Source organism: Cariama cristata, unplaced genomic scaffold (assembly GCF_000690535.1).
Source record: "Cariama cristata isolate BGI_N322 unplaced genomic scaffold, ASM69053v1 scaffold8221, whole genome shotgun sequence".
NCBI lineage: Eukaryota > Metazoa > Chordata > Aves > Cariamiformes > Cariamidae > Cariama > Cariama cristata.
This window is the reverse complement of record NW_009598785.1, coordinates 270,331-290,264: the sequence shown is the minus strand read 5'-3', so window position 1 is coordinate 290,264 and position 19,934 is coordinate 270,331. Positions and strand designations below refer to the sequence as shown.

The 19,934-nt window shown below is 38.0% G+C and overlaps 1 protein-coding gene across 1 annotated transcript in view; it reads right to left on the bottom strand.

Moving 5' to 3' along the window:
• SOX6 (SRY (sex determining region Y)-box 6) overlaps positions 1-19,934 on the bottom strand; it is a gene marked incomplete at its 3' end in the record, with an annotated part of 172,104 nt that overhangs the window by 21,013 nt on the left and 131,157 nt on the right. The window contains exons 6-7 of the mRNA XM_009709434.1: positions 19,338-19,458; positions 10,798-10,877 (exon numbers count right to left, since the gene is read on the bottom strand). Of these exons, the coding sequence (XP_009707736.1) occupies positions 10,798-10,877; positions 19,338-19,458 (201 nt within the window). The remainder of the gene's footprint in view (positions 1-10,797; positions 10,878-19,337; positions 19,459-19,934) is intronic.

The window sequence follows — 19,934 nt, the reverse complement described above, 5'->3', positions numbered from 1 at the left end:
TTTTACAAAATAACTGTGACACACTCTGCTTAAAACTATTAAGTATTTCATATAAAAGTAAAAAGATAAATAAAATATAAGTTCATTTAAGCCTAAATACCTTTGGTAGAAAGCCAGTTACGGCAAAGGACAACTGCATTTGTTTGACAAAGTAATTCTGAGTTTCCACTGGATAATGTTATTTGACAAAAAATGTGAAATGCTGAAGATAAATCTTTATGTGATTTTTCCTATGTTTGCTTCTATTAGGATTTGCTTTTGGCATATTTATAGCATAAATTCTACCTCATCAAAACTGTAGATAGCACTAAAGTTAAGAGAGTAACAAGCTCACCTAGGAAAGCGAGCAAGGACCAGAAAGCATGGCTCTAAAGATACCTGCAAACAAAGCCTCTAGTATTTTAAAATCCTTCTCCTGTACCCAAGGAAAGCAAATATGCAGTACTTATTTAAAATGAAAATATAACCAGATCTATCAGGAAAATACGAAACTATAACCAGATGGCTGCATCGGAGTGCAGCTTTTTCATTCACTTTACGCTATCATAATATTACCTTCTCTGGTGACACTGTAATCAAATTATTCCTAGAAAGAATTTTAAATGTTTTCTGATATTCTTTTAGAAGCTCTTCCAAAAATCTTCCTTACTCCTAATATAAAGTATCTTTAACAACAAATGTGAGAGGTCTATATGTAGAGCAGTTAACTCATGAATTCAGACAGTTTCACACACTTTATGTGCAGAAATGTGTTCAGGACTAAAGCTGGTGTAAAAAGAAGGAACCCCTGTGATAAGGGAAATAAAATTATATGATTGAAAAGCAATTAATTACAGTAAGTATGCTGAACAGATGATAGCTATTAAAGCTTATCAAATTTTGAATTTTAGAATTTCAGATATTTATTTTTAAAAAATGTTAACACATAGATGCGCTTTGTGAGAGAAGTCAGGAGTTTCATTCAGGCTCATGTCAGCGGGATTACAAGCAATTATGAGTAACTGCTTGTTGACCTGTGTGAAATGAGTTGGTGAATGAGTTTCCTAGTAAGCACATGTCCATGTCACTGGTACGATTGCCAGTAAGGTAGACAATCTTAGTTGAAGGGGTCTAAAAACATAATTATTCTACTAATCCTACAGGGGATGAAATCGATTCAGGACAGAAGGATGGTTGCGAATTGCTGCTTCTAGTGTAGACCTTCTAGGTTTGTCAACGTGGCAGCAGACAGCAAAACAGAGACATAAGTAAAAGAAAAAGAAATCAGGACATGGAAAAAATAAGTGGCAATAAACCTTCTCCAGAAATATTTCTTAAGATCTGGCATAGGTTGGTGGGTTCATTCACTATCTGACCACCCAGATGGAGAAACTATCAAAAACTATGATTGCAGTATTTCCCTGTGTAGAACTCTACAGTCCCAGAACAAGAAAACTGAATGCTCATCTACCACTGCTAATCATACTGAGAGGCAAAAGCACTACAATTACATTTCTACAGGATCCCATGACAGAATAATGAGATACCATCCCAGCAAGTCAGGAAGTCCCATTTAAACTCTCTCTCTCAATTCCCACGTCTGAATCCCCACTTTGTGAGAAGATGCCAAGACAGCTCTGCATTTAAGAGCTGGATCTTTGAAAGTGCTGCTTGGGGTTTGAAGCCATAATGTTTTCCTACTCTTATAAGAGACACAGACAGTTCATGTGGTAGCTTGCAGCCATTCTATAATTTTCACTAGTGAAAATAGACGAAAGACAGGGATATAATAAATATACACTGGCTCCACTGATCAGGAGAAGCTTTATCAGTCAGCTGGGGCACATCTGGGAAAAAAAGCCACTCAGGTGCATCTCTAGCATCCCATTCAATTAACATACCATTAAAAATGGTTTGTCCCTGTTCAGCCTGCTGCGTTACCTGGTAAGTCAACATATTTAAAATGTATATTTAAATGCAGAAAACAGTGAAATGTTTTCTTTGTGAAGCAGAAAACAAGCCCAGTTTACAGGTGTTTTAAAGTATTAGAAATAATTGTGCTTTACAGGCTGCTTAGCAGATCTCTCACACTGACCTTCTACTGTATATTTAGAACTTTCATGCACCTTGAAAGAAAATTAAATAATTACATCTAAAAAAAAAATAAATCACATTTGCACCTTGAAACAAGGTAATTGGGAACTTACTATTACAAATTCATTGTAAGCTGATGTATTTTACACATTAAATATGAATTTGGTGTAAGATTGCCATGCTTTCTGAACCACAGTGGATGTGATGACATTTCAGCAACAGTGCTGTGATCAGATTAAAATGGTTATGAGGCCTGATCTTAGCCCTCCCCTACGTGTTGAAGACTGAAACAGAAGAGATGGTCTGTACTGGATGAATTACTATGGATAGTTCACAGATGTGTTATTTTATAAAGCTGTAGACTAGTTAAATCTGGTGACTTGTTCTGTTTCTAGTGTGCAGGACAAATGATGCAACTTCTTTGAAAGGACTTTACCTCTTTTATTTCTCACTTCATTTCCAAAAATATCAGTGGACATGACAACACACTCTCCACTATGCCTGCACCTGAAATACTTCTTCGTTTGTTTTCATGCTTAGCTATTTGCTGTAATTCAAGCACAACACCAAAATATGTGCTCTGTTGTGTTGACCTCACTAGATTTTGTGAATGATTCTTTTAAGTCTTGAATAATCCCTTAATACTGACATTTAAGCATGGTGTGTTTTTCTTCCTGTATTCTTTAAGATGCTCCTCCCTACAGTCTCTTTTTTTCAGGACTGATAGGCAAGCCTTCTATTGTGCCTCCACCCAACACGCAGCCTTCATGCTGAAGTCTTAAGAATCGACAGATAATTCCGATACTTTCTATAAGTTAGGACACTTTTCTAGTTTCTCAGTCATACGGATTCTAAAAACATCACAGACCAAACGCATCTTAAACAAGCAGGGTGTTGGAGGCAATACCATTCCTGTTTCGTCATCTGAAAAGACTCTACTCAGTGATAGCAATATCTACACACTGATTTGATGAGCTCTATCTCATCTCCTATGAATTTCCCTTTCTTTCTGAATTGAGTTAGTGGGAGGGAATACTCTCTTATAATCAAAGATGCTCCGAAGTAAGGCAGGGGATGGTCTCTTTCCAGTCCATGCATCTTTAAGAGGATTCTTCTGCTTCCTTTGCGCATGCGTGTGTGTGTATGTCTACACCTAGAAGCTCTCATCTAACCATCCATATTCTTAGATAAGTTATTAAGTTTTCTTCTTCTGTAGCAATTAGTCAGGAAGGAATGCGGATACAGAAGTGTATTATTTTCCTTTGTGTATAGACCTCACTTAAAACGTATTTTTGTCTTTAATCTGATTGCTGCTAAGTTCCTAAACATCCAAATATGTTAACACCTTCACAGGAAAAAAATCCTTCTTGTTCGTAATTTGCTGCCAAATTAAGCAGCTTGCTCTATGGTTATCAGAAGTATAATAAAATTCCAGAAAGATATTCACTTGCAGCTAATTCCTGTAAGGCATACACCATATATATTTCTAGAAAGCTTGAAGGAATCCAACTGCCAGCACAGAGTATGCCTCACAGTCAGCCTATTCCCTAAAGGGATGCCACAGTTTTAAAAGAGCTTTAAAAAATGTGCTCGTCCCCTGATGGCACTCTGTAGTACTGGTGCCTCTGGTGCTCTGTCAGTAAATGCAGCAGTAACTTATTTGCTTCTTACTGGCTTCTGAGTGAATACATACTCCAGGGAGGGAGCTTTGCAAAGCACAATTATCTTAAAATAGAGCCTGGGCTTTCAGTGAGGGGCAGCCAGTGGTTAAGGCAGCGAGAACGTCTTGTTGACGCTGGCGGCTCAGCCTCCTCCAGTCACTTGGGCTCAAGTTTCTGCCTTGATACAGACTGAAGAGACACAGGAAACCTCCTGCAATCCAGGCTATAAGGATGACATCCTTTTAAATATACACGTTTCCTGATAAGTGAGTTTATGCCTGTGCCATTTATGATCTCAATGGTAAATTCTCTCTGGAACAGAGGGTATGGGCCTGGAAGGCAGCTGTCCTGCTTGGTAAGATCTAAAGGTGCAAAAGATGGGAATCATGCCAGAAGCCTGATCCCTAGCTGCCAGCTTGAAAAGTCTTCTCTCTTGGGAGAGGAGAGCAGGCGCAGGACGGGAGCACTTCCCAAGGCGGAGGAGGGGTTGGGCATCTGAAGGGAACAGAAACGGAGAGCTATGCCAGACTGGGTGACAGTCCGATGGCTAGTGTCCTTCCTGCAACAGGGGGAAACACAAGCCCAGGACTGGACTTTGGCTTGCCATATCCAAGACAAGTACTAGAACTGCTACAGACTATAGAAACAGTCTCTCTTAAACATTCCTATAAATTTTTTATTAAATAATGTGACACTGTTCCATTAAGCAAGAATGAAAGTAACAAAGACATGCTGTTTAAAGCAGTCATTGGAGATGCAGGGCATTAAATGGGTGAGAAAAGGGTCTTGCAGCTGCAATGCTGCTGTACCAGGCTGGTTAGTCTAGCTAATGGTTTTGTTTGTTTGTCTGTCCATTTTTACTAACTTGAAGAGAATAGGGAGACTCCCTCTCATTTTGATCAGGGATGCCATTACTGGGGAAGCTGGGAAAATCCTACTGGCCAAAATGTCATTGGAATTGATATTTTAGTGCAAAAAGCATCAATTTTGATGGTCTGTCTTTTCCTGGTGAAAATCACTTTGCCAGATAATTCAGGGCTCAAGATGAGAAGAAAGAGGAGAAGATGGAGTATTAAGAAATTCTGCAAAGAAAGGAGGTCATGTGGTAAAATATTGACTCAATGACATCATTTTCATTGATACTGCCACTGATATAATTCAACTTGATAACACAGATATTACGTACAGAGACATAAACATTCAAGTAGGAAAAGGCACAAGTATAACTATTTCATTGATTTTAATTAAATTTTCGTAAGTATTGCAAGGTTGGCATATTTTTAATTTTATTTTCATTAAAGGGCTTGCTTGATCTCTCAGAGCCCTAATAAAATCTTCTTTCAACCTCTTTCCTTCCTCTGCTACAACCTAAATTTCTACATAAGAAAAGGACCAAAATATTTAATTTACTACTTCCATATGCTGAAATTTGCACACACCATTCCCTTAATTTAGGCCACTATTCACTGTATCATAATAAGGAACATCCTGTTAAAATATGCCCACCTAGATCTCAGTAGTCTTTGAATGCTAGATAAAATCATTCTATAAGGCTAATGAAGACAGAAACTCTGCCTGTAACAATATTAAGTTTGTTTTCTCTAGTGATTCGAAGAAGTGAGCAATCTGTCAGTAATACATTGAGTGAAATTACTTGTCTTGTAGGAATTCCTGCTGACAGTCACTCACTCACAGTGCTGACCCAAACATCTACCCGCTGACAAACAAATTACAGTGTCTAACTTTGAAAAGGTAACTAGCTGTTTTTAATTTTGATTGGTCTCACCAAATCTCTTTCACATTTACTCAATTGCCATTCTTCGTTGTGTTAAAAAAAAAAAAAAGAAAAGAAAAAACCCCATGGTTTTTGCATTTGAAAAAATTATTATTGCCTACATCCGAGAGTGTTATGTCAGATAAAACTGTTAAACTGTGTCTAACCAACATTAAGACTGGCAGCCCTGCCAGTGACTGACTGGGTGAGTGAACACATTACTGAGACAGCATTGTAGAAATTAATTTTCTTCAATAAAGTGATTTTTAAGGCTCATATATTTCACAATCTAAACATATGTCACTGTTTCATAAACAAAATAAATGGATTAAAATAATACATTACCAATATGCTGACACATGGAGATATTTTAATTAGAAATAGTTAAGCTGTGTGATATTTAACTGCTATATTTGTTGAAAAGGAGCATGCATCATTTAGTAAGACATAAGGCAGGTACATCACTTTGCATGATGTGGTACTAGAGTGGGACCAAATCACCTTCAGTGTGAGCCATCACTACCAGATCATATTAGCCCCACTAAAAGATTGCTTTAAGGTTACAACATATAGAGGAAACTCCATAAAAGCAGCGGTCCACTAAAACAACTTTTTCATTGAAATAATAAGTCACCAAGATTCTGGTTCCTGAGAATAATATTTCTTCATAAAAGGCCACATTTAACATCTTAGCTATTTAAAGGCCATATTTACATGACTGTCGCATTACATTGGCCTCTTTCCTGCACATTCTTCTTGACTTACTTTAAGGACCAGAACTAAAATAGCTGAGGAAAGCAAATGTCAACTATGTCCTGAAATTTATATGTGTGAGAGAATTGGAATAAGTAGAAATGTAATATATTGTTTACTGTACCGAGTGCCCTCTGTTCTCTAAAGGTCAAAAGCATCGTAACCTTAGAGTTACAGTTTCTGATTGTTCCCAGGGTTAAATACATTATCAAAATTAATGGTTCAAACCCCTCAACCTTCAGATATATGAGTATTCATGCCTCCATCTGCTGAACTGTTCAACTAAAAATAGCATTCTTTGGCCTTCCCTCTACTAATATTGTGCCCCTGAGGCAGGCAATGCAATGCTTCAGCAGCGCACTGGATCCGCACCCAGCAGTATAAAAAAAGGTCATTTACTTTGTCTGCAATTAGAAGAGAGTATGGAGGAGTAGGATAAGATGGGAGGGGAGAAAAGAAATAGACAAATATGTGTCTAGCTAAAATTTAAAAATTTTTAAATGGATTATAGAAACTTCAGGCTTCAAGAACACAGCTGCAACTATAGTTAAGACTTGCCAAGGTTCATTAGTGTTACAAGCAATAAATTTTGAAGGACAAATTACACAAATAGTTTGTTTTAAAGCTTTTTTGTTTCGCTTTTTTTCCTAGTGTTCACTTTGTTTAGGAACAACTCCAGCTAGCATCATTGTAGTGCTTCCATTTCTATCAACAGTTTATCAGTCGCGGTTGAGAGAGTTGCAACATTTCCTTATTTACTGCATAGTCTGCTTTGCAGAAATACATAAAAATGAAGGCAGATTTTTTTAAACAATAAAGAGCATATAGTAACATTCCTTATTTGAAAGTAAGGACATAGAGGTGCCGCCTTTGCCACCACTGAGACTTCCCAGTAACTAGGTTACTGCTACCAGTACCATGAGAGCTGGGAAAACCCATTTCATGATCAAGTTCACTCATTTAGCAAGATTACTGGGCACACATATCTAGAATCTGTTAATGTAAGTGCAATCATTTGACAACTAGGGAAAAAATTCAGGGAAACAGGAAAGAGGAGAAACTCTAGAGAAGATGGGTATAAAAAAGAGAAGCAAAGGGAAAATTATTGACAGGTTATACTGGTCACACTGATTAATTAAAGCAACACGCTTTTGTTACATACATGCATCAGAATTGGTTCACACACCACTATGCATACCTGCTACAAGTGTATTTGGTAATATATCTGTAAACTATTTAGCAGAAGGTTGATTTGACTGGATTCACTCACAAGTTGTTTGAAGCTGGAGGGGTGAACAGAAATAGCTTGGTCCTTCTTCTTAGACCATACCTAGAGAACTGTTCCCTCATCAGCAAGACCCTCCCTCATGCCAAGAGTCCTAACAAGGCTTGGTCCTGTCACACATATTTAAATCTTTGGCCAAGTTGTTGAGGAAACTGATGAGATGGGTCTGAGCTGTTAATGGGAAGTGTGGATCACAGAGTTTTAAGACTTTTTGTCAATATCATCACCAATGCCATCCTCCTGAGATCAGTACACAGATAAAAAGAAACTATCTGATGTCAACCCAAAGCAGAGCAAGCCACCACTTCAGGAACATGGACTGGCATAAATGTGTGGTAATTACTACTTTCTTTTAGGATACTCAAGCTGCAACTGAATCTTAACAGTATTTACCACTAGCTGATCAATGTGATGCAAGGTCTTAAGAGTAGATGGGTTAAACAGGTATGTTGCTGAAAGAGAACTTAATTATTTTATTTTTTTTTAATACAAGGCCCATGAGAGTGAAACTAGTTACTCGAGAAATTCCTAGATATGATTTCGATAAAGTTTTTTTTAACTCACAGGGATACATAATCCACTGGTGAACACAGACATACAGCTCAGAGGAAATACATTTTGATATCAATGTGCTAAATAGCTTGAATAAGATGGGCAAATCATTAATTACCAATTGCCCACTGCAGAAACATCCTCTGTGGAATAATTGTTATCGTTACATGATGTACCTGAGAGTAAATTGTTTTCTGTGCTACTAGATTCAGAGCTTCCATACAAGTTGTCCTAACACACAGAAAAATGAGAACACAAAATTGCTGCTAGCTCCTATCTGAACCGTGGTCATCCCAAATAAGCAGAAGTGAAAAAAGAGGAAAGATTATAAACTTGAAGCCGCCAGAATTTCCACCGCAGCTGGATATGGATTATGGGATATTATTTTGGAACTAATAATAATGACCTGGTAAAGTTAGAAATGAAATATTTGAGCTACTGCAAAGTTTTTTACTTCAAATAGCTTTCCGTCCCCAAGTTCTCCAAACATAGATACTACACACACACTCACATGTAGAAACAAAACCAAACCTGCAAATGAATTAGCTATTTCTCCCATTGGCTGAAAGGAATAGAGATTAGTTTTGTGATCAGTATTTTTAAGCACTTGGGAAATACTCAGATACCATGGTCACAGCTAATAAATAAGTGGGTGGGGCGCATGGAAGAAAGGAAGTAAAACAGAGAAAGAAGGGGGAAGGGAAGCAAAGATGGAAAAATGAGCTGAAATGCTACACCCTTAACAGTCTTCATGACACATCAGGTATAGAACAAATTCCCTCCAACAAACACGCCCAAATAAGTGTTCATTTAGGGAACACTTCAGGAATGTACACAAAGAGAATATTAATAGTAGGAGTAAATAGAATTTAGTTCAGCCAATTTGACAATTGGATGAGCAGGTATCAACTGAAGGTTAAGTACTCTATTACTTAAGCTCTTACGACCATGAAACATTACAAGTTTTGAAATCCCACAAAGGTGAAATTAAAATAAAATAGAAAGGGAGGGAACAAACAAAAAACCTCTTTTACAACAAATATATCTGAAGGAAAATTCAGGCCCCTCAAGCACTCAAACATTTCTGATTTTATTAGCACCACTTTCTTTGCTGGTCGTTTTCTCTCTAATTACGTTCGTCATGTTTAACAGCTCAGTCTACCATTTCTGCAAATTAATGAAATTGCACTATTGCTGCAGGTTCTGATCAAGGCTGATGTGCAAGTAGATCTGTGGGTCAAGATACAAATGGATCTTGTAAAAGACAGGAATCAGGAATGTCTGTGGTTTAGATCCTGTTTCTTTTGCAGTTGAACAGTTTTTATCCTTTCCTGCCTTACAGTCTTGTGTAGGCTCACTATTTGTTGTACTGCATTTCAAAGCTAGCAAAAATAGACTCTAGTCACAAAGCTGTTTTCCTAAGTATTTTCTCAATAAAGCTAACGAGACTTTTGCTTCAATAAGTATTCACATACAGATTTTCAAAGTATACCTGCTATTTTTCCTTTGGAAAAATTTCCTTTTGGTTTGAAGCCTGTCCAAGGTACAGTCTTAACATTATACTGTCATGACCCAAAAGTATTTTTTGAAGATCTTTTCCTGCAGTGTCAGAGTGTTCTCTTTTCAAGTTTTGATTGTAGGTTAGGTTAGACATAAGCTCGAGGGGTCTTTTTCACCAGTTCTGGACCACCAGTGAACAGTGAGTTCTGATCCCATTCTCACTTATCCTAAGTTAACTTGGCAAGAAGAGGATCAGCAATGGGTAAAGATGAGAGGATCTTTAATTTGCTCTGGTCCCTCTGGAAAATGATATAATTGCAGAAGGATAAACAAAGTAGATATTCGGATATTAACATGGCAGTATTTTGCTACTCTAGGCACAGTTTATTCTTACTTTGCATCTGAACCAAACTGTAACCTAACTCAAACAGAGGTTTCAAAGGTTTACTTGCAAATAGTTACATACATCTTTAATGGCCTTTCCTCTCATGTTCACTGTCACTTCCTTTCCACACATTTTAACTCTGAAAGCTTTTGACTGTTTCTTCATTATTTATGACATTGTTGTGTCTTTTCTTGTGAAATTAAAAACTTCTTGCCACAAAAAGCTAGCTAATAATATGACACATAAATCTTTCTTTCACAACATTTCAGTCTATATATGCCAAAAATAAATAAATGACCAGACCAAGGCTCCTGACCATGCTTGGCATCTGACCAGCTTAATGCATAGACAGGCTGAGATTACCTAAATACAGAAGCTAAAAGAGTTTGCAATTTATTGTATTGTCAGCACCACACTGTCTGAAAAAAAAGAAAAAAACCTCAGTAACACACATTTCTTTTGATACATGCACTGCTCCAATTAAAGGTAGTGCATTGCAGCCAGAGAGGAAAGACTAAATGAAAATAAAGTACAAAAACATCTTTAACTTATCTCCCATCAACTGATCATATAATTAAAAAAATACCATTAACTCTGACAATATAAAGCACACAGAACAGTGTCTTCCACTCACAGTATCAAGGTTGGCCACACGTTGCTATATTTGCAGTACATAAGTACATAAGGTGTTAATCCTCCTGGGCTCTGCTCAAAAATTATTTAACATTCAGACTATTATTTAGCATACAGCTGGTTAGCAGTTTTCCCCTAAAATGTTGGCTCCAATCCCACATTTTTTTGTTCTGGCACATACCTGGAGCTGTAAAGGGCTGAGTCCAGAAGCAGCAGCAGCTGCCATTGTTGATGGAATGAACTGCACAGGGTAGTTATCACCTGTCGGGAGAACAATGCGTGCAGGTTCAGACAATGAGCAGAGAATAGCAGCAGACAAGTGCAAACATGGACCTAGGATTGCCTGTGCTCCACAGCACTCCTCTAAGCCTAAACATCTGCAAAAACAAAAGGTTTTGCTGGGCACGGACTTGCCATGCTCCCCTGGAACTTTTTTGTTAGCAGATAGCTGGTAGGCAAACTGGCAAAACATAAATGTGATACTCGTGATTTTCATTTTCAAAAGCAAATGTTCAAATCAAGCGTATAAGTTTGGGCACAAAATGGGCCTTAAGGCCACAGACACACAGACAAGATACCCCAGGAAACCCCACTGGTTCCCAGAGGAAAAAAAAATTATTGTCACCACGTGTTTCTTAAAACAGAAGAAACTTGTTACAACCCAAGAAATTTCAGCTGAATTTAATGCAGGTAGATTTCTTTTCAGTATCGAGTGTCTCTTCCCTGGGAAAGCTATCTAGTTGGGTCAACACAGTAGCTGTTCAGTTACATGAAGATTCAGGCACTAAATTTCTGTGTTCTGTTCACTGGAAACTGAAAATGTGTGCCCTCTGCATGGAGGGGACAACAAATACTGGAGAAAATAAAGAGATACTATTGATCCAAAATAAGTCTTGCAACACTATATCTTATAGCATCTATGGGTGTTCCCACACATATGGATCACACAGTGTCATTGGGACTTTTAGTCAAAGTAAAGAATGAAGGAAGAGTGAAATAATTCAGCAGTGCAATCTGTAACATAAAAATTAAGAGTGATGGATAAATTGTACAGTAACTATGATTTAATGGAATATCACTTTTGCTCAAGCTACTTATTTAAAGTCAGTGTTACGTACTATCTGTAGGCTACATTTTAACAGGCTTCTCCTCTGTACATTTTTGAGATCTACAATAATCAGTCTGGTTTACATGAACTGTTCCATGCTGAAAGCAGAATGCAGCAATGAGGGAAAATACAGAAATCCAAAATAATATAATCAGGACAATCCGAGAGTTACATTTTTTTTTGTCAACCCCCTCAAATAAATAACGATAGCTGAAGTTTTTGGTTCAGTCACTGGATTCCTCAGCATTCTCCCTTTTTACCACCTGAAGTGCTATTGTATTCAGCTCAGTTTAAATGTTTGGTTGTTTCACTTTTTTAATAAATTGTACATGTCTAATCCACAAGGTCTCTTTGCATCCTATCCGTAATACCTCATCAGGCCATTGAGCACAGTATGCGCTTGTACACAGTCCAGTAACAATTGGATTCTGATTGCATATGGAGCTCTGCTACAATGCATTCACTAACACTATATTGTACTGGTGTCCTATGGAGTAATGTTCAAAATATCTCCTCTTATTTTCCCTCCTTCCATGAGGTTGATTTTAGTTTGCAATTCTGTTGTGTTTTTTTTTTTCCTTAAAAAAAAAAAAAAAGCAACAAAAAAACCCCCTAGATCCTTTTCTTAAAGTACTAAAGCTGTCTCTTTATGGTTAAATAATTCTACTCATCTCTTTGATATTTATATGAAATTATCTGAATAAATAAGATCCTAATCTAAGTTAAATAATGTTTTTTTCAGAAATATCTTACAAGGTTTTTAAAAAAATCACAAAGATGTTGAATTAATGATGCTTTAAATGGGGGGGAAAATAACCATCCGAGTTATCAGCATGGACTGCCTTGCAGAACATTTCGGAGGCATTCTTTCTTTAAATATCATGAATTATTCATTCCTGTTCCACACAGCAATCTCTTCTTTCTCCCTCCCCCTCCACATACACTTTTAAAGTTCAATACCAGTTGCGTTATTTGTACTAAAACATTTTCCATGTCAAACATATTTTAAAAAAAATCAAACTCTAAAAGAATTCCCCACGGCACTCCTTTTTCACAGCTGTCATGCTCCTATGGTTTGAAATAGCCAGATATTTTATACACACACACACATACACGCACGGAGTTTTTGGCTTTGCAGTTAATTTTACAGTATCTCTACCACACCCTGTCGTGTTGTCTTGCTCACCTGCTGGCTACAGTTCTTTCTTTTGTTATGGGAAAAATAATTTTATAGTTATATCATTTTTTTGTTATTAAAACATTATACTGTCCTTTTCCTCCCTCATTTTAACATGTTAAATTATGGCTAAGTCCTGGTATGTTAGCAGTATCTGTGTGCTGAGAACAAAAATTAATACTCTCTCAGCTCTGGGGTACTTTGCTGACACCAAGCAGTAAAAGCAGAGCAAAGGTACTTTTCACTCCCTTGAGGAAACTGAGTATGCAGTGAATGAGTTGGGTTTAATTTTTAATTACAGAAGGTACATATTTCCCCCTCTCTTTTTCTCAGTGCAAGAATGGATCAAGAAGCTTCTCAGTAGTAGTAGCAGTCTTGGCAAGAAATCAGTCAATGTATTGTAGCAATTTTTTTCAGATTTGTTTCTCAATTTGGAATGCCTGCATGAGGATCTGTTCTTTTAAATTTGTATAAAAGGCGGCAGAACCTGTTCAAACAGGCCTGCTTTAGGTACCGGTGTGTGCTGGCCTTTGATAACCAGGAGTGAGAAGAATGCCGGAAGAAGAAAATCTGTCATGTTTTGCAAACTGATCTCTTCGATCTCTTCCATCTCCTTGCTGTGCTGATTGTCTATTTACATTTGGCTGCTGTTGTTTATATATAAATTGGTGTTTACAAGCCATGGAAAAGTATGCCAGACTTCTGTTTCATTTGTCAGGTTGAGCAACATTTCCAAATGAATAAAAGCAGCGAGCAATTTTATTGTGCTGTTCAACATAGAAATAATGTAAATGTTTCTTTTTGTCTTGGATGAAGCGATGAAGCTTAGTGGACTTTATTTATAGGATGTATGGACTTACTTTCCAGACCAAGGCTTTGTGAGCTGTGAGGAAAGAAGGATGCCTAGCTCTTGCAAGACTCAGGGTAGGGGAAAGAGGTTGCTTTATTACTCATCTTTCCTAAAACACAATTGCGAGACATAAGCTGACTCTCCTCGTTTGATTTACAAAGCTTTCTGTTTGATGATGGTTTCCTCATTTTCGGATTGTAACTTAAGAACTGTCTTTTTGCACATGGGTCTCAAACTGCCACTTGCACACTGTCCACGCATACTCGCAGTATAACAGGAAACAGAGTTGGAAGAGATGTAAGAGATCACAAATGCCAGGGCTCTACCCTCCCAGGCATAATGGACAGACCGAGGAAAGCATACCTCTCCTCAGGGTGTTGTCGGGACACAGCAAGGATATAGATGCCCACTCCTGCAATATTCCCACACAGGACATGCATTTTGTTTGTGCAGAGGCATTAGGATTGAGGAAGATGTTAACAGAGGTAGTTGGCTAAGGCAATACTATGGACTATCTCCCCTGTCCAATGACGCTACCTCAGTTCTGCCTTTCTTCTGAGCAGGGTTTGTTGCAACATTGCCTTATTGCCATCCTCATGTCACAGCAAAATCAGTTGCCCCAACTATTGTCTGTCTGTGGTAAAGAACTTCAGTGCAAAATCCCAGTTGAAAATATTCAGCTACCTACTATCGCTTCCAGCTCTTACCTCAACATTTAGGAGTGAGGCGCATATGGATTGCTACAACAAATCCTGAGGTTAGGAATTCCCTGTTCCAACCAGTAAAACCCAACAGGGAACACATGACAGACTTTAACTCAGTCCTAGGGAATTTCCATTAGAAATAAGACTAATGCAGCACCTCTGCTGTGCAAAGATGCATGGCCAACTCAGTACACACAGTTGATGTACGCTTTCTGTTCTCACCTGCCAAGATGAACGGCAGCCTACTGAAAATACAGTACTGTGCTATGTAAAATTTAAACCACCTTACAGCTTTAGGAAAAATTTCTGAAGGGCCTGTTCCAAATGGAAACTGCAATGAGGGATATCACTGAAATCCAGCAGATCTAACTTAGTTATGTGGATTAGCTACTGTAATCAAGGAGTTTAATTAGTTTGATGACAAATATCTCACAGTATTGAAATGTTCTGAGGTCCAGCCAGATGACAATAAGCCTGACAGTTTTGTTTGTCATGCTTTACCCAATTTTACTTTCATTGATTTCAAAGGATTTACTGTTGATTTACCCCAATGCAAGTAGGAACAGAACCAGGCCAAAACATTGGCTCCATTTCTTACTATTTTTGCCACCAGTCTAGGAAAACAGTCTCCATTTTCACATTTCATTTGCCAGCATAGCAAATTCTCTTGTAAATTATTTTGTAAATTAGTTTGTGTACAAAGCAGAATGACACAGGTAGGCAGATAGGAGTTGTTTCTTAGCCATTCTAATCAAGGTCTTTATATGCTTCTGTGTGAAATATGAAGAAATGTTTTGAAAATACACTGCAGCATATCAGTCTACAAACTCCTTTAAACAGAGGATTGCAACCTCCATACCTCCGTGTCTCTACTTTCAATAATCTTTCTCAGAGATACTTTCCACATCTGGTAAAGAACTGATATAATACAAAATATTTGCAGAAGACTATCAAGCAAAAGTGAGCATTCATTTCCAAGTCACATGGACAGCTGTTATGCAGCCAGCATGGAGAGCGGCCCTCCCACTCTCTGCTCAGAGCAAACAGTTGCTCTGTTTGAGATCTGCTCAAAGTATGGTTTGGCTCCTGCCCAGCGTTACTTTATATCTTTCCTCCATCATCATCCTACTTCCCCATTCCCTCTTAGCCACAAAACTTGAAGGAGGTAACACTTTAGGCACTGCAAGATGGAGGAGGGAACTGTCTTCCTCCTTATCCCACTCACTGTCTTCTCCTCTTGACCTAGGGCACTAATGGGGACCTGCTAATCACATTCAAGGATACTCCAGCCCACTAACTTTTCCTGGATGCATACCGTTGGTTAAGTGAAGGGAAATTTGCACTGGGAGAGGAGGTATAATGGTACTTCTGTTACCCACCAGTTCCAAGCAGTAAGTATAGTGGTCATAGTCAGAAAGCCAGCACAGTTGCTTTGCGGTACTTGTGATGCAAAATAATTATATTAACTGCGTAGCATCCCTGGGCAAGTATTAGCTTCCTAACAGCTGCCACTCTCAGCTTCCCACTGGAATAAGTGGCAACCCCCACAACCAGGTACTCTACGAGGCTCGTCAAGTGCCTGCAGGTCAATAGTCACAACAGTCATTTGAGATGCACAGCGCCCTAAAGTTTTAATTAATCCAGTATACAGTATAAATACTGAAATATGTATAAAAAATTAATTAGGTGGTCTATGCAGCTCTGATTTCTCAATTAGTACTTACCATGCCGGAAAATTATATTACATGACTTTGAGATACATAAGGAAGCATGGGACTTTGGGGATTTTTTTTCTAATGTAATGGGGATTTTTTTTCTAATGTAATTATTACTTGTCATCAGCACTTGCTAACTTCAGCCTCTTTCACCTCCTAGAGCTCCAAAATATTGGGGAGGAAGGTTATAGCCACCTTGTGTTATAGATCCTGCCAGGCAGTAGGAAACACTGTCCTGTCAGTCTTTAATATAAATCATAGTTGTACATCAGCAGTTCCTCAAGTTTTCTATTCATAATGACTTTCTGAGCTCAGGAGTTCAGGAGCAACTAAGGCATGTGCTGGAAGGGCCTCAGAACTAATAAATTCTCCTCTCTCTATAGGTCCTTCCATTGAGGGCATAACCTAGTGAAGTCTGTTATAGGGATACCATTTTCTTACTTCAAGGTATAGAGTTTACATGCAGATTTGCAACAGTACTCCGTAACTGCTGTCTTGGTATTGAACTAAATAGCCAGGAAATTGGTTCCCACTTAGCCCATGAAGATATATCTGCATGGACATGTGCACATAATCATACTCTTGCTTGTCTACCAAGGCAGGACTTCTCATCTTGGCTGCACTGTCACACTAACACTCATACTCCACTTCCAAGTTGGAGCTGGCTTGTATCTAGCCCATTTTGCGGTCAAAGCAAATTAAGTGACTATGCACACAGTACTTGACATTCCCTAAATGACACAGTCAGTTTCAAAAGTACTCAGTTCCCACAGCTCCTGTTATTGAAATCCCTCTTGGTGTATTTTCTGAATGTCAAGGAAAACTGGTAGTGTCAAAACTCAGTCTTGCCTACATCAAACCAGAGTAAAAGGAAATAAAAACTAAACAGGCAACTAAAAAGAAAATGGTAAGTATTTGAAGGGTTAATCCATCTCCCGTCTTTCCTCAGAAGTATAAGCAAGTCTAAACTGACGGTTCTAAAGGTGAAAGTTTCATTTCTCACAAAAGTAGAAGAGTACAGGTAGTAGCAGTCAAGTTCATAAATATTCCTCAGAAATGACTTTGAAGAACCCTCTCTATGAAAGAGTGAAGCTTAATCTCCAGTTTCATTAATTCCTTAACTACTGTGCCGAGAGTGCCAAAAATAGGAATTAATCAATACCAAGAGTAGTTACAACTTTTTTTTTTATCACGATGTTTCTCCAACAGAAACTACTACCCTGCCCAGCTACCTTTGCCACACACACTATAGAATTTAGTAAATATATTAAAAATATAAATATTCTCATTTCTTGCAAGCCACTGGGTAAATCAGATCATTGTGACTTCTGATCTTTACAAGCATCCGCTGGATAGAAACCACTAACATACTAGCAAGCAGCTTAGCTGTATTCTGAGATATCTATGCCTTGATTTCTGCCTGCACTTCATTCTTTTAACATTTGTTATAGATCTCTCTTTCTGCATTCTGGCAAGTAAAAAAAAAGCCCTAAAGCTGTATCCCCTTCTACTATGAGGTCAATAGGATCACAGGTAAAGCAGTATAAGGTCGATAAGCTGTTAGGATAGGTACTGTAAGGGACACTTTAGAATAAGTGCAGAAATCTGTTCTAGTACAGGAAATCGTGCTGGTACTCTTCTTCCTGAGTCATTATTGTACCAAGTAGCCTACAGAGCCAAAATCAACACGACATGATTTGACATATCACGTTTCAGGGGGAAACACAACCAACAGCTTAATCATTAATAGTCATTATTCAGAAAACATCTCAGATTAAAATGGGAAAAGCGAGGAAACTAAAGCACATGCTTTCTCATGTCTGTGAGAAGAAAGGTATTAGCCAGGGTGTCGTAGACAATTTCCACGACTGGCATCTCATATGTCTTTGGAGACAAAATATTCTTCACTTTGGTCCCCAACTGTTGTGAGGTGGTGATGTGTGTGAATAACCATCATGCTGTGTCATCTAGAGCTAGCTGCCTTTCAGAGCTCCGTTAACTGGTTCCTGCATACAGCACACCAGTTTGTAAAATTGGAAAAGAACTTTGGGATTTCTGAAAATAAGATAATAACTGGACAAAGATTCTGTATTTAAAGAGGAACGTCTGTAGACTAAAGAGACAGAAGGGAGTGAGACAAATGGAAATACTTGCTGAAATCCTGCTTGGCCTCACTTCCTCTAATATTAAGTAAACTTGCTAGAAAAGATTTTAGGTTCAACCTAGCTTTTAATTAGTATGTTGTTTACATCATCTATTATGAGGCTTTACTTTGGATTTGACCCTGTTCCTGCTTCAGTCAACAGCAAAAACACCACTAACATCAGTGGGAGCAGGATCAATGCTTTACTTTGTTCATTTCCTATTTAATGTCAAAAAAGAAACTGGTATTTATGTTTTGTAGTTATTAGTTATCAGGTTAATATGCTAAAGGCAGCTTGACAGGGAATACTATTAATGAGCAAAATAAGGTTGCTGCTTCTGGGCTGAGGTCACTTACAAAGAATGTACAAATGAAAATAAGGTTGACTTTTATTTACTTAACTATCTTCCTACATTGAATTCCTTTGGCAACATGTCTTTAAACATTTAAAGCCCTGTTTACAAGGAGACTCTGAAAGTAGCTTCAAACCATTATATCCCTAATTGAATTCCCCAGGAGTCCTGTAAACTCGGAGGAAAAAAGAAAGAAATCATAACATTTACTAAATCATCTCAAAACATATTTCACTGCAAGGTTATGTGACCTGTTACAAGTCTGAATGATGACTGGGATTGAACTACTGAAACCTTTTATTATTCAGACTGAAATCAAACAAAAGAGTAAGAATTTTGGCACAAAAGTCTGCAGATAACAGAATTAATTAAAGATACGTAGCTTTAATGACGCAGGGCAGACCAGATGCAAATTACTAGGCAAGAGGGCCAATATATTTAGAGCAAATGATTTTGTGGGAAATAAGGTAAAAAAAAATCACGATGTTCAGTAACCAATATTCCATCCATCTACTTCAAGCTAGAAGTTTGTTTTCAAGTGGAGTTGCAAAACCCCACACTATTTCCAATCAGCTACGCCTGTTGTGTATCATCTATATGAGATGGATCACACAAGAAGCTACAGTTAATATCTTAAAACGTTAAATAGCTTCACATCCCTGTCAGCTTACCTGGCTTGTAAGTTATTCCTGGGGGGAAGAGGAATCCCTGCTGGGCTGCAGCAGCCGCTGCCAGCGTCCGCTGGTCGTGTGGAAAAATTGGGATCATGAGCGGAGGCATGTGACCCTGAACCTGCTAAACAGAAGAGAGCCTCTGATCAGAAATAGCACAAATTTGTCTTGACAGGTATTTCTCCAGTACTGATAGTGTTCTTGTGTTCACACAGTCCCACAGAACCTTCGTCTTAATGCAATCCCTGCCAATTTCACATTATCACATCAAAGCCCTCACTAACATTGTTTTCCCGCAGTGTCAAAGGTGTAACAGTCTCAGTGAACTGCACGTTTTCCTACTTCTTCCTGGTTCTCTGTTACTTTTTTTAATTAATATTGCCTGTCCTGGCAAAAGGTAAAAAATGTACAAAACCTTTCTAACATACCATACGTTCTTTAAAAAGAAGAGTGGTATGTATTTCTATTAATTTTTCACAAGTTTTCTCATCTTTGGTCACAGACAGCAGTATGACAAGCATTTTAGAAGTAACCTAACACTGCAGTAGCTACTTTGATGTCCAAATTTTAGTATCCTTAGGGTAATTTTAATTCTGA